Source organism: Triplophysa dalaica, chromosome 1, assembly GCF_015846415.1.
Source record: "Triplophysa dalaica isolate WHDGS20190420 chromosome 1, ASM1584641v1, whole genome shotgun sequence".
NCBI lineage: Eukaryota > Metazoa > Chordata > Actinopteri > Cypriniformes > Nemacheilidae > Triplophysa > Triplophysa dalaica.
The window spans coordinates 22,357,014-22,373,039 of record NC_079542.1 but is presented as its reverse complement, the minus strand read 5'-3'; the positions used below and the strand labels follow the sequence as shown (position 1 = coordinate 22,373,039).

The 16,026-nt window shown below is 39.5% G+C and overlaps 1 protein-coding gene across 13 annotated transcripts in view; it reads left to right on the top strand.

Annotated features, from left to right (window-relative positions):
• The window catches only part of sox6 (SRY-box transcription factor 6), a 146,828-nt gene that overhangs the window by 65,966 nt on the left and 64,836 nt on the right, over nucleotides 1–16,026 (top strand). For all 13 annotated transcript variants that reach the window (XM_056745239.1, XM_056745206.1, XM_056745289.1 and 10 more), the window contains one exon: nucleotides 7,051–7,140. In XM_056745239.1, the coding sequence (XP_056601217.1) occupies nucleotides 7,051–7,140 (90 nt within the window). The remainder of the gene's footprint in view (nucleotides 1–7,050; nucleotides 7,141–16,026) is intronic.

The window sequence follows — 16,026 nt, the reverse complement described above, 5'->3', positions numbered from 1 at the left end:
AAACAAAATTATTTAACTGAAGCAAAAAAACATGAAAAAAGGCTTCTGGAAATGATCGAGGTTATTAAAACTGTTGACAGGGAAAGAAGGTAATTGGCAGAAAATGAGGGAAACGCTACTGTTATACAGTGTTGTGCGCGTATGTGCGCGTGTTTTCTCTCTGTCGTTATTTTTTTCAACCCGACTCTTCTTTTTAGCTGTAAGCATTGTGCACCATCGCCCGGGTGTGTAACCTATTACGTTTAGATTGCTCCCTTGCAATTAGTGCCCTTTTTGTCCTCACTTCAATAACAGCGTGATTATGGAGACTTCAGGAGCATTCGCTGCCTCCGCCCCAGCTAACAGCTGTTGTCTCTGGAACTAACGACGGGAACGACAAAACATGTTTTCTTATGCCGTTTCACTTTCCTGCGTGCCTCTTGTAATTATTATAGTCTTATTTTGTGTGATGATGGAGTCTTGTTTTAGTGGCTCTGTGATTAAGACATTCAGAAGATTTTCACTCAGCGTTCTGCGCACGCTTGCTTTTGTGTGTGTGTGTATGTGTGTGTGCATAACTTGAGACACCAGTTTGTTTTTGTAAGGATATTGAAGGAAATAGAAGATAGTACACGTTTTTGGTTGTCTATTGATGGCAGCAACTCTATTGTAGAGAACAAACAAGTGCAAGGATTGCACTGAGATGTGACTTCAAAGAGGACAACGTTTTCAAGACGAAGCCTATGAGAACGGATGGAAGAGCTCTGTTTTCCTCTCTAAATTGAATACAACTCTCAATATTCTCTTGACCTTGTCTGTTTCACTTCTTCTCCTTTTTCTCTCCAAAAAATATTAGAATTGAGAGTGCCTAGAGGATAATTATTAACCTAACTGCAATACTTGCATGGGAGGCTTCAAGTGGTACCATAATACCTCTTTCTCGGGTGGACCTTCTTCCTCTTTCTTGCTTTCTCTGACTCTCAAAGGTTCTTTTTGTTTTCCACATTATAACAGGGTGTGTGATAGAAAGCAACTACATTATCATTGTCAGTTGATTATTTATTTGTTAATTCCGTGTTTTCTTAAATACGGGTCACTATGCATTTTAATCTGAGAATGAGAAACCTTAGAATTTGAAGTTAAATTTTAATCTCTTTCTTTTAATCTCTTGTATCTCCAGAGATTAACACAATACACACATTTACAGTAAATACAGATAAAATACTTTATACAACAGATAAATACTTTATACAATGTATTTTAAAATACTACTAATTATAAAATACTATACAATATATGATATTGTCACTGTACTTCAGATGTCCATATTTGCCTTTTTCAGAAAATGAAAATATCACTCTATTTTTAAACTATTAAATACTGGGTTGTACAAGTTGACAATAACTTTTTAATACTTTATATTGGTTAGATATTTGCAAAGCCCAGTGACAAATATAAAGGGTGACTAAAAATATTGATTTTGTATTTAAAATACAAATGAAATATGGAATTATGAGGTTTCAGCAGAAATATACAAGTCTACATTGGTATATGTGATGTACACAACAGTAAAATTCAAAGTACTATACATACAGGTCAGGTCAGGTGGGGAGTGTGTGATGGTGTGGGTGGAAAGTGCACCTGTAGCGAGCAAGAAAATAGAATAGATCGAGTCTAGCAGCAATAAATGAATAATAGGTAAGTAATGGGCTAGAGAAGCAATGAGTGTGATAAGTGCAATGCATTAGACAACAGGTGCATGTGGTTATATGTCAATTGTGGAACTGAAGTCTGTTTTGGTTGTGCATTTCAATTGCTCATTAGAGAAAAAAATTGGAGGTTCAATGGTGTACAATGGTGATGTTTTTTCGAGGTTTTTTGAGAGGAAGTCACCTAATATACTCCAGCGTAGTTCATTGAAAGTCAGTTTAAGGATGTAGTGTTTGGTGAACAATTGACAATGGCCAGTATAAGTACAATGGGGCAGTTGACTGAGGACAGCTGTAATGATGTGTGTACTGTGAAGTGTTTCAGTAGAGAGTCGACCTCTTTCTTTCTGTTCCTCGCTCTGTCTCTCTCTTGTTTCTCAAGTGTAAGGAGGATTGATTGGAGGAAGAGCAGTTTCCTGTGGTGGGGATTACAGTGGCGATGTGAGACCTGGGGGTGCTGGCAGATGCTCTGGCTGTCTGCCACAGGGCAGGACTTATTGGTATGGAGTACACCCCCCCAGCTCAGCACAACTGCATTTTCAGGGGCATGACATAGCTACAGCGGTTCACACGTACAGAGCCGTAGAGGTCATTAATGACACCAACCACTTTCAAGTAGTTTTCAACATAATTCCACTTATTGGCTTGACTTGAAAACTATGTTGATACTATATACAGCAAAGGCCACTTGATGTGCAGACAATCCTTGTTTCACACTAAATGGATATTTTTCTAAAATTATTTACATACCCTGATGTCATTTTAAACCTGTATAAGTTTCAGGGATATAGGATATTTTGAAGAGTGTTGTTAACCAATCAACACTGGCCCCCAATTGACATCCATTGTTTCTCAAAATATCTTTTGTGTTTTACAGAGTAGTCACATGCAGGTTTTATTCGACATGAATAAATAGACGATGACAGAATTTTCTTTGGGGAAGTGAACCTTACCTTTATGAGATAAAAATGTAAACATGTAGTTTGAAGCAAAAAGCCCACATTATTGAAGCAAAAAGCCCACATTATTTTTGCCTGGATTTGGCTACTAAGAGCATCTTCCACTGTTGCGGTTTGTATTAAACATGCAGTTTTGGCTCTGGTAAGCAAACGGATCACACTCAACACAATCGCTGAATCTTTCCCGAGATTTATGATCACCGCTGTACTTCCGTTTCATGTATTTAAGAGCGTCTGTGTAATCTTGTCAAGTTATCTTTGTTCTGGGTGTCTTAATTGATTTGCCATTGTAAGAAAGAGCGAGATTTCTCTGGCAGCGAACCGTGCTGTTGAGGCTGGATCATAGATGAGTGGTTAGATACACAGAGGCCAGGTGTAGGTTGTCCATTAGTATGTCAAGAAGGCACTGAAAGGGGCTCATATCTCTTCGTACGGTAGACCTGTTTCTGCAGAGATCGGTAACTCACTTTGTACAATGGGCTCCATGACTGTGATGACACTTTCATAGTTTAAGAGACGAGCCAGAAAAAGATTGTGGGATGCTTTTTTTACAGCCTCTGTTGTGTTTTCGGATAAACTGACGTGCTCCGTTCTAATCCTTGTGTTTTGACAACGACCGTCTCTTGAGTGTGTGAACGAAACACTCGCACTGAGACACAAGTGTATCACGGGCCGCAGTGCTCTCTGAAGAGCGACTCCCCCCCCCCCCCCCTCTGTTTATTGTCTGTTCTTCATTTTCAACACATTTCTGGTCATGGAATTGGTGCCCAGGAGGCTCTGGATGAGTAGGGTGTCCTCCAAGTCTTCTCTCTTGTGCCCGTGCCATGTCATATCAACGGGACGGGCAGGGACCCGAGAAAGCTGCTCCCGGTCCAGTGTGGCAGAGGCTAAGCTGCCTGTAGAAATGGGGGACCTTGGGAAAATGTAAATAGGACACAGATAAGGGCTATTGTTTTCATTCCAATCTCATCTGGGCCGAATTGGTTTCCCTCGAGCCACGCCATGCTTTATCTGGGAGGAGGAGAGAGGACACTGGAGATTTTTAGGGCCCTCATGGGATAACAACAATGAAGTCAACGCTTGCTTTATTTATCTACTTATTCTAAACCCTGACAGGCCTTTCGAAACAAGTACAATCTATTCAGCACTTCCTACACAGTTTTCAGAGTCTATAAATGTCAAACTGTCTCTGAACTCAGGGATAATAGTATTTTGAATAACAAATGCAAATTTTGGGAAGGAAATTTACCTTGTTCAGTGGGCTGCGCCGGATTTCTCATTCGAAGTATCAGAGGTGCTGAGACATGAATGGATGGGGCTGAAGCTTTGTTTGATTTTTGAAAACGAATGGTCCACTTCTGTTTCTTTACGTCGATTATATGTTAGCATGACATTTAAGGATTATCCAGATGCTAAGCAGTGTTTCCATTGGCATTTATGCTCTCTCCGGAGAAGATGGAATGCAACTTGGGAAATTGTGCAAAAAAACAGCCTCGTATTATTAATCTAAATTCCTTTCAAATGTTCCAGCTTTATAAGGGTACTTTGAAAAAACCCAGACGCCTGTCTCTTTAGCTTCTTGTTTTCTTAAAGTAGCCTCACATGAAATTGTTGGATGAACTGTGCATGGTTTTTGGCGAGTTGTTTTCTGTGGGTTTTCCGGGTCCTTCATCCACAAATGCTGGACATTCCTCACCGCTCTCAGGTAAAATGCGTGGAGGACAGCTCCAGCACATTCCAGCTGTAGTGTGGATGTGTGTGTGTGTGTGTGTGTGTGCATGTGTAGGAGGAGTGAGGGAGCGGTCACTCTCAGGGGAGGCAGAATGGAGCAGAATGGGAGCTGGCACCGTATTATCTCCAACAGTTGGTGCATTCCTTAATGATCAAGTGCTGGAGAAGCATCTGTGCTGAGCTGTGTGTGTGTGTGTGTGTGTGTGTGTGAGAGAGAGTGAAGGAATATGGGAAAAGTCTTCCCTAAAACCTTTTAACCCCCAGGACAGTTTTACCCAGACCCTGTGCCATATAAGGCATGTTTCTCTGTTTTCAAATCTTTTTTCAGCCTGGAGAAAAGAATGTGCTGCTATTTGTATTTTTTATATATATATATATATTTTTATTGGTACTGTATGTGTCTTATAAATGTGTGTGTGTGTGGTTATCTTAGGGTAATGTTTTGAGAGTGGAAGCAGACCTCAGTCTCTAACACACTAACAGAAACACAGGGTCTTTGAACAGCATAAGGTCAGCGAAACACGCTGTGAGTTCTGTATTGAGAAAGTCAGTAAAGTAGAAATAATGCTAGAATGATCCAAATGGGGTGTCCTATTGGCCCTAGTGAAATAGAGGAAATGGAGAATCAAAGAAAATGTGACCTCCCTTTGATCACACCTCGCCTTGTATAATAGCAGTGACTGTCACCGTAACTCTTTGTGCAAGATGTCAAACATTTTCATGCCCTTAATCTCTGGCTAGCCTGGAGTGATGTCACTGCTTTTCTTATTCTTATTATATTTATTTAAAAAAAGTGTGCCTTGTTTTTCGTCTGCGCCAATGTTTACAACGTTCGTGAAAAAGATAAAGCGGCGTTCGTGATAACAGAGGCATAACTGTAACATAAATTTTACGGCACAAGATGAAGATCACACCACATTCATTAGTCCGATGATGTCACTCATCTGGAATGTGCTATGGCCTGGAGTTCCTCAAGATATGACTACAATACACGCTGGCACAAGGCACGAAAAATCAGAATACCCCAAGTCATTCCCAGCACTTTTGTGCTCATGAATTTTACCCTTTTGTTTGCCAAAGTGCGTTCACAAATGGCCCTTTGTGAGCACGAGTGGTCTAACAGCGGATTACGGTGCCGCAGGGCAGCCAGCAGCGTGCAAGAATGTCTGCTTTAGCCCGTGCCCTTTTGCATCTCACACAGGGAACAAACTCTTTCTGTCTATGATGTCATGGAGAAAAAAGAGCTCTTTTACCTCAGAGGAGGTACTAATATCATTCATACAATCAATTGCAACTACAAAGCTGTATTTCTTGTTTCATATCAGTATGTGGTCTTATTTAATACTACCGTTTATTTAATTGTCACCTTTCTCCGTGCCTCCCCATGTTCTCCGCCCCAAAAATGAGGTGTACCCAGTTCCTTTCCTTGCGGTCTACTTGTGTGTCCGTTTCATTGGATGTATCTCAATCCCGTGTGTGTGATTTCAAGGGCACTTGTGTCATGGGAACAGGCTGACCCAGGCTGTGAGCTTCAAGCTCTTGCTGGTGATCAGTGTGTTCTTTATCAATGACCCCAGTGCTGCGGCACCGCGGATACCAACCATTCCTCCTCTTGATTCATTGTCTGCCAGACAAATGTTAATTGTTTTCATCATTGCTGGCAGCGCGGGGCCAGTCAAGCAGGCCCATCTTCCTCTTTAATGTCTTTGTGCATGCCTCATTCTTATCACTCTTTCAGGCTCTCCGGTTGACCTTCAGAAGACCAGGGGCCCCGTCTCACATTATCCAAATATTGTACATGTGCTTTTCTATGTTTGTTCCTTATTTTTGCAATACAGACTCAGAAGGAACAACATGCCTGCCCTTCTTATATATAAAACAATTCAGATCTTTGATAAAGATCCTTTCACGCTCTGTCAATTCATTTTTGGCTCGAGGGAAAAACTAATTCACCTTGACACTTTTACAGACTGTCGTTGACCTAACTTGAAAACATTGTGCTTGAGCATTTCATTCAGTCGCAGGCCCTGCTGTGTCTATAAATTAAAACGACACAAAAAAGGAAATCTTTTTCCTGACCTATAGACATCACCTCTAATACGCTTTTCTAGTGTAGTACACTGTACATCTGATCTCAATGTAGTTTCTAGTTATCACCACTGCCTTTCTGTCAGAACTCTTATTTGACAATTATCACGGCGGTGTCTTTTGAAAACCAGGTGTAACATTCACTTTCCTAAGGAGTAAAAGGAATTTGTTTCTTTTATTTTGCTCAACAAACGTTTTTAATGGAAAGCCTTTTCTCCTGTTTGCTTTCTCTCAATTCTCTTTGTCTTGGGTGATGCTTTTTTCCGCAAGATTTGAGGGTCATAGTCAAAGCTATGGATTTGAGAGATGTTGTATTTCTATGCAGCCTGCTGTCTGAATGCCCCTTCAATCTTGTCGTCGGTGTTGCATAGTGACTGCACTCAATCCATGTTTGCAGTCAGTTTTTTATATATAATGAAATTTTTTGAATATAAAGAATAATACTTGCATTTTTATTTATACATCATTATGTGCACTTACCTGAAATGTGATGTGCCACAAGCTATTGAATTGGTCATGCATTGAATGTTATTTATGAAAGACACAATCAGTTTGATGGTGGATATTCACTTGTGTGTTTTCAGAATCCTCTTGCATGGAGAAACTCCTATCTAAAGACTGGAAAGAGAAGATGGAGCGACTAAACACAGGCGAACTGTTAGGAGAAATCAAAGGTAAGAAATCTGACTAGGCTACTGTATAGTCTCACTTACAAATGAGTCTGCATTCATATCAAAGATTATTAAAGAATGTGTCATAATACTCTTATCACAAATTCCTCAAGAGTGTTGTACCTTTCTACTCAGTGAATGTTTGAACGGATTTGAACTGCATTAGAAGGGCTATAGGTTTTTTTAGCTTGTGAAATGGGAATTGGTCAGGGGATGCAAGTTTATTCCTGCAAGTGAGATACATTTAGGTTCATTGTGATTAGACACTCAATGAAGGGAAATCTGCCTTTATATAACCAGTGTTGGGTAAGTTACTCTGAAAAAGTAATTAATTACTAGTTACTAATTGTTCATATTAATAGTGTAATTAGATTTCTATACAAATTACTTTCTCCAAAAAGTATTTCTTTACTTATTACTAATTACTTTCTATATCCTATGTCAGGCTTAGTCAACTGGTGGACCGCAGGCCAAATGTGACCCGCCAATCATCTGGCCCGCATTAACATTTCAAATAAGTGGAGAGACTTTAAGAATGAAAGAAATGTGCATCCTGAGCCTTGGAAAGTCCAAAACGCTGCTACATTCAAAACAAAAGTAATTTCCGTGGCTCATAACGTTTGACATCTTATAAAGCGATTTGATCGGTCTGTCCAAGAAACTTAATGTTATTTGCAATGTTATAATCGGCAATCCACAGCCACAGGAAATCCGTTTGTGTCTTTGCGCACGTGATAGGTCGCGTTCCAAAACGACTATTGTGCCCTTGAAAGTAACTGCAGGAAGAGTACTAAACCACGTGAACTGTTGAAAACGTGAAAACGATGTTGTTTTTATTACTGCATTCATTATGTATGATTTAAACAGCTAAATGTATGAAAACAGCTGTTCATCTCCCTCCAGAACTTGCACTTCAAAGGATCTGACCTTATAAGTGCGCGAGGCACATGAATGCGATTGGAATTCACCCGAAGATTCGATAAAAGCATTCAGTTTCTTGCACACACCGATTGATTTGCTTTATTAGACGCCAGTTTTACGTCAAGGGGCAGGGATTAATTTTGTGCTGAATGTATTAGCGTTTTTAACTTCTTTTAAATTAACTTTCATTAATTCAATATCTTTATTAATATCTTCTTTAAAAAAAAAGTACCACCCACATCTTGGAAGTACTGGGGGACTGTGGTTGAGTAAATTGAATGCAATTTTATTCAACGCATTAGGGAATATAAAAAAAACAATTAAAAAGACAATATCCCTTTTAAATAAATATCATGAAAAGGTAAATACTGGATACAATATATTTGTGTGCATGTTGTAATGAATGACCTGTTAATATCTGCAACAAAAAGAGTATAAAAGGAAAAAAGTGTAATAAATTTCTGAAATTCAAAATAACAGAAGAAATTATAATATGGGAAAAAATTGACCTGCATCCTGTTTATAGTTGTGGAATCTGACCCTTAAAGAAAAGTAGTTGAAGACCCCTGTCCTATATCAACCTTGATTAGTTAAATGATTCAAGAATAGACATGAAATGGCTTTTGTAATTCATTCAAATAAATAATATAAGACTAAATAAAGTGGCATTATCAACTGACCAAAGAATAACAAATGTGAGAATTACACAATAAAGCACTGATTTTAAAGGTAGACTTTGAATTTTGATGTCAATTCCACTATTGCACACACATATATTTCACACAGTATTTAGTTTAATTACATCAAAAGAAACTGTAATTAAATTACAGCAAAAATAAGAGTAATCCCTTACTTTACTTTTTCAAGGGAAAGTATTTTAATTACATTAACTTATTACTTGGTAACTAGTTAAACCCAACACTGGATATAACCAAAGAAAGGATGTGAGAAACGTGCTGTATTGGAAGACAACTGCACAATGCAGTTTTTTTTCCGCGAGCAGGTCTTAGCACAGGCTGTTACAGAGAAGTGTTTATGTAGCAGGAGACGGTACTGCACTAGACCTCTGATAACACACCAATTCTGCCCGGCTCCCTCCATGCTCTCCTCCCTCTATCTAAATTTTTCTCTTTCTCTCCTTGGACACATCGTTTGACTCTTTTCTCCGGTTTGCCACTCATTTCCACCCATTTCCACCCCAGAAATAGAGATAAGTCTGCTTGTCGCGTACCTCCGCCGTGTGTTTCAATAACAGCCTTTTCTGTTCGAGAGGTACAGGTGTCATAACACTCAGAATATCAAATGTTATAGCGTCAGTATGTCACGGCAGTTTTAACAGAGAAGACATTTAGGAGGCAGTTAATAGCGGGATTTAGATTGCAAGGGTAATAACATTGGAGAGAAGTGTTATTGTTTTTTTGTTCCCTTGCTTAATGGCTCCCCTTTCCATCCCTCCGCTATTTAGAATTATGAATAACATTTGTCCTTGGTTTTAATTATTGGATTACTCTCTTACGCTCTCCGTGCTGCGGCGGAGGAGGCTCGAGGGTGGGGGGGTGTGGAACGAGAGAGAAAAAACAGTCATACATTCTAATAAGTGCATTCATCTGCAATAACCTTAATGAACCCCCAAATGTAAATCACATCTTGGTAAACCAGATTCATTGTACCTGCTTCCGTTATGTGCCACCATAGATCAAAGTGCAGTTGAGAAAATGGCGATGAATGATTTAACCTTTTGAAAAGAGGTCTTTTTAAATTACAGCGTATTTTTCTGTTGAATAAATGGCGTTGGGTGAGGTCACGTTTAAAAGGTAGAAACAGGTAGAAGGCGTTGATAATACCCCACCGGTGGCCTCCGTCGAGAATTCTGGCGAGGCTGCGGGCGACTGTAGAGAAACAGACAGAATTACTTTTCATATCATACCGGCAGCCTAAGGTTTCTAATTAGCCTGCCATTTCATATGACTGTAGACATTTCAAAGGCCTCCTTTGTGCTCCCCCTTACAAAATGTCTCTCTCGGCGTTTGAAGTCAGCCCAATGTAAATACGGGCAATTAAAAAGGAAGCTCAGGGTTGGAGACACACAAGGTCTGCTTAATTAATACGCAAACAAAGGCACCAAGCTGGAAAAGAGAAAACACGCACAACTTCTGATTAAGATCTAAAGTGTTATGATAAATCGCAGGGCGTGTTAATAGTCGGGTTAAAAAATCAATACAAAGGCCACGCGTGCCGCTGGCTCGAAATTAATGGAGGAGAGCGCTACATAAAAGATGGCATGAGGATGAAAAGGAAGCGGTTGTCTGTTTGGCCTTGCTGTGTCTGCTCTTGTATGTGAACCGATGGCTTTGTGCATTCTACCCACAGTCCTTTGTGTCATTGTTCCCACACGACAAAAACGCGCCTTTGATCTTTGTTCGATAAATAAATCGGCTAGGAATCGCAGCCCCCGCCAAACAGTATGTCGTGATAAAATGAAGTTTCTTCTCCCTTTGAAAGTGAATACAGTAGCTCCACTTTGAGTTTGTGGCATACGGATGCTTGAAATATCAGCAGCTGCTCTTTAAAACCTTTACGCATTTTTCACCTCGTGAACCTGTTAAGACACCACGCTGTGGTACAAAACAAAGTTTTGCAGCTGAAAAAGTAGCTGAACGCTTTAGGGCACGCAGAACAATATTGTAGGGAGAAAAAAAGAGCAGAAACTCAGAGAACATTGAGACATGCTTTAGCACGTACAGACCTGCCCGCCACAACATTATCTGCAATCGCACAAAACAAGTCAACAAAATTATCGCGCTGTTCAAACAGTTGCCTTGGCTTTTAGGTCTATCCATGTGTAACAAGTTCATTAAGTCCTCTGTAGATTTTCTCACAATTCCTTCTGTGTGTTTCTGGTGTTCCAGGTGTGTTTTAAATGGCGTTTTACGGGTAGAATGAATCTGTAAACTGTATAACTGTACTGCATGAATTTGAGAGGGGCTTCCAGAAATGTGCTCAATTGGTTAGAATCCCCCGGTCGAGGGATAGATATGGAGGCAGAGGGGCAGCAGTAGCGGGTACATGGGTTGAAGTGGAGTTAGCGGCAGATCGCTTTCCTGCGGCGTGTTTGTTTTCATACCTGAGCTCAGCCGTCAATCAGAGAAAACAGTGAAGAGAGAGATGAGATCTGCAAAACAAAACCACAAAGCAGGAGAAGCAGGATGTCTGGAGACGGTCCAAGCCACAGCAGTGCCTGCTCAATTCAGAGAGGGAGAAAGAAAGAGAAATATGTACGAGTGCAGAGTAACACGTCAAATATATGCCAAAGAGATTTAATGACCAAATTTAGCTCAAAGAGGTGCTGGCGTTACAATTCAGGCGTTTGACGTCAAAGTCAATTTTTGCTGTATGAGACGAGTTGACTCTAACTTCATTCAATTAAACACACTGCCACCCCTATGTCCCTTATTCGTTATTTGATGCGCGCTGCTAGAAACATCCAAATAGTATTATGAATTCATTTTTGGTCTGGAATTTTAATTTGGCTTGATTGATTTAAAGGGATTTCTTAGTCAATCAGAGCTTGTGCATTTGCCTCTGAGCCTCAGTTTTGTTTATTCTGAATATTCGTATTTCCCTGACTGTTAAAAAAAACAAAGCGATTACAACTCAAACTGCACTTATGCAAAAAGAATATCAAAAAATGACAGGAAAATCACAAATCTCAGCATTGTATGAACATGAACATGCTGCTGTATGGGAAAAGAGGCCCCTCACTCTTTTCCTAATCAATTTCTCAACGCCATCTACATGGTTGTGGAGGGAAAGTCCTGTGGCCGGTAGATAAGTAAAGACTCTTTGTGAGAGCAGAAGAACTGAGTGTGGTTTTGATGTGACTTGTACCTGGCTGAGACGCCCGTGGACAGAAGCAGTCTGTGATGGTACAGAGCGCTGATTGTTCCAGCAGATGGATTTACTTGAAAACATGATTATTCAATTTTACTTCGGCTTTTTTTCAGTAAGCACATACTAGTGATATTTGATGTGGTACTGGGATAAACATGAACATTTTTAACACTTATATTATTGCTTAGTTAAACGAGACAACATCATGAGGCGGCTGAGTTTTTTGATCCATTGCTATTCCATGGGAGAACTATGGTATGAAATATAATTTTGGTGACATTACCATAAAGATCAAAATATATATATATATATATTTATCATTTTCTTTTATCTGTTTCTATCTTTAAAATATACACTGTTTTTGAACTTCAAAATATTGTAGGAATAAATAACACAAAATTAAATGCAAAATGTTATTAAATTAAGGAATCAAAATCAGGAAAAAGTACTCATAAGAAACTTGTTTTCCACGACTCCTCTGAGTCATTGTCGAGGACCGACAGAGGAACCTTTCTCCCCCATCACACCGTCTGAAATATTCCTCCATCTCCCCCATCCTCCAGCGGCACGCTCTGCATTTTTCTCTCTCTAACGCCTCAATAGTCAAACTGTTTGCCCTTATGTACCCAAGTGAAATATGAGCCACTGTAAATTATTATTCTTTGGGCCACATTTGCAAGATGAATGCAGGGAGAGCTGTGGTCCGTTTCTCTCCTAATGAATTGAGGAATTTAGCTTGTGGCGTTTGGCTGTAGAAAGGCACACCTTGTTTGCCGCCTCTCACACGGCGTTATTGAAAGTGCTTGTGAACAGGAGTGTGTCAAGGGGAAGACAGCTACCGAGACTAGAAAACACACACACATATGCTGTTCAACCAGAGGAAAATCACTTCTCTAGGACACTAAACCACAGGGCAAATATTTCGTTTATTAAGTAGATTCACAATGTCGTACACCAGGGCTAGTCAACTGGCGGCCCACGGGCCAAATGCGGCCCGTCAATCATCTTTACCTGGCCCGCCTTAACATTTCAAAAAAGTGGAGAGACTTTAAGAACGGTGTGCTTTAAATGCAATTCCTCTTGAGACTGCACATATTTAATAGTCAAAAACGCTACTACATTCAATACGAAAGTAATTCCCACTGCTCATAATGATTAACGTCTTATAAAGCGATTTGATCGGTCAGACCAAGAAGCTTAATGTTATTTACAACGTTATAATCAGCAATGCATTGCACAGCCACAGGCAATCGGTTTGCGCACGCGATAGGTCGCGTTCTAAAATGCGTTTTATGCCCTTGAAAGTAGTCTAACTGTGGGAAGGGTACACCATGTGGATGGCTGTCTCAGATAAGGGGAAAACTGTGTTGTTTTTATCACTGCATTTATTATGTATAACGGCTATATTTACGAAGAACAGCTGCTCGTCTCCCCCAGAACTCATACTATACAACGGACCTGCCCTATAAGTGCATGGGGCACATAAATGCGATTGGAATTCAACCCAAGATGTGAGTATAGCGTTCAGTTTCTTGCACAGATCAATTGACTCGGTTTATAAAACGGTAATTTAACGTCACAAGAGACAGAGATTACTTTTGTGTTGAATGTATCTGCGTTTTTGTACTTTAATTTATTTAACTTGACTTAATTCAATCAAATTTTTTCATAAATATCTTCTTGAAAAAACAATGCCACCCACATCTTGGAAGTACTGGAGGACTCTGATGAGGAAATAAGTAGCTATTTTTGGGGGAAAGTAACGCATTAAGGATTATAAAATACAATATCCAATATCCCTTTTAATTTAATATCATGAAAAGACACAAATACTGGATGCAATATTTGTGTGCATGTTTTAATATATGGCCTATAAATAACAGCAACAAAAACAGTATAAAAGGAACAAAACTTAATAAATAAAACAATTATAAAATGACAGAAGAAATGAGGAAATGGTAGAAAAACGCGTCCTATTTATACTTTTGTAATCTGGCCCTCAAAGAAAAGTAGTTGAAGACCCCTGTCCTACACTGTTACATGCTATAGTCCGGGACTGTAGTTTCTCAGAGGCGGAGAAACAGAGTTACAAAATTGTTCACAAATTAGAAACATGTTTGCGTGTTGCAGTGTCTTAAGAGCAAATGTTTATCGGAGGTTGGGTTGCATAGCTAATGTTCTGCTCATGGCCGTGTAATGCCATTTGAGATTCGTGAGGACCGGCCATGCCCTGGGTGCATGCTTGTCATGGTGCCTTTCTGACTATAGTAGGGTTCTAGAAATCCTCCTGTCTGATCCAAGCCCCGGGGTCCTAGGGGGACATACTGTTCACCGCTACTAATTAAATCTTTACACACATATTTAGCCGAGCACACACAAATATGATTCTTTATTTTATAGAGCTTATATTAAATCTGTGTAGTTTCAAAAACTGCAATGGTTGCCAGGTTTGTTTGTTGACTCCAATCAGTGCTTTTTGTTCCCTCTAATGATAGTAATAATAAAAATAGAAAAATAAAACAGTGAGAGGTCATGAATGAAAGATTGTAAAAGTGTGCATTGGCAAAAATGAAGTTTGCTAGGAGAAACATTTGTACGCTAGGAGCTCCCAATCCCGCACCAGTCTGTGTGCGAGTGTGTTATGTGGTCAGGTTGAGCTGTTATCTCTGTAGGACTCTGTAATGAAGAGGTTTGTGTGATGCTGAGGAAACTGGGAGAAGAGCAGGGCTCTTGCATTATCTTAATTACACTCCTGAGCATCGCTGCTGTCGTCATTAGATTATTAGTCGACATTAAAGTGCCCCATGAACGTCAAGAACATGAAGTGTGTCTCTGTTTAAGAGCCACTCTGTTGACTTTTGGTGTCAATCAAGTGTTTTCATGATTGCAGGAAAAAAAAGAAAAATCCTTGTTGACAAAACGTAATAGAAAATTTAATAGCGTGCGTGTTAATAGACTGTGTACTTGCATAACACTTCGTGTGCTAGTATCACACACACATATACCGTAGTTACAAATAGGCAAACATTAAATTTGTATTAAATATATACATTACATATTTTTTTCTTTTTTGATGCAAAATTTATTTAAAATGCATTATAAATGCATATAAATTGCCTGCCACAAAAACAAATTTCATCAATGCATTTTATCAATGCTCTATCAGTGTTCTAATTATATGGGTCTAGCCATGCTATACATAGGTAACATACACAGTTATTTACATTTAAATGCTCACAGTACTGGATTTGGTTTGGCACTGTTGAAAATTGAGGACAAGACTTTCTGCCACTTGATAGCCTGAAAAAGAGCTGTAATGTTAAATGTTTAATGCAGCACTGAAAGTTTTTTCTTTGAGTTGAGGATTTGAGCTGCCATATGCTTACATGTGCTAGCAGGTCCTAGTGCATGCTAGTCAATGAAGTTTATTGGCAGGATCGACAGGGTTTCGATCATCGCACGGGCACCAAGCCAGGTAAAACAGCTGTTGGTCATACCGTCTCGATTCAGGAGCAAGGAAAATGGTTTTATTAATGCCATGTCACTCAAAATGTTGCTTGTCTTTCAACTGAAGAAAGCTGTTTTACATTTTTTACAGCGATAACGAGCAATTTTTTTACCTTAATTTAATGTCTCTAAAATTCTTTTAGGCCAACTTTTAACTGGAAGAATTTTACAGCCGTTACTACCTAAGCAGCCTCCTATCGGCTAAAATTGCACTTGTAACTTTGGTGTTCGGGATGGTACAAGGCCTACCTATCCCCTGCTTTACGGCATATGTCATGTTTCACACGTAGCCTGAGAGAAGTTAGCCAACAGCTAACAACATGACAAAAAAGATCTAGTTCAACCCAAGTCTCCAAACCATCACCATGGCAGAGCCATGAGAATATGATCGGACACAAATCAATATCTGATGGACTTACACTTGGTGCTAGGTGGAAGAGTCTTCAGGTTTTAAAACATATGGAGACCTAACGTTAGCCTTATTCGTAATTTAGCTGTGCTCAGGTTATTTATTGGCGCACTAACATAACTGGTTCACAATTTATAACCGTAAGGTAGACTAGAGATAAT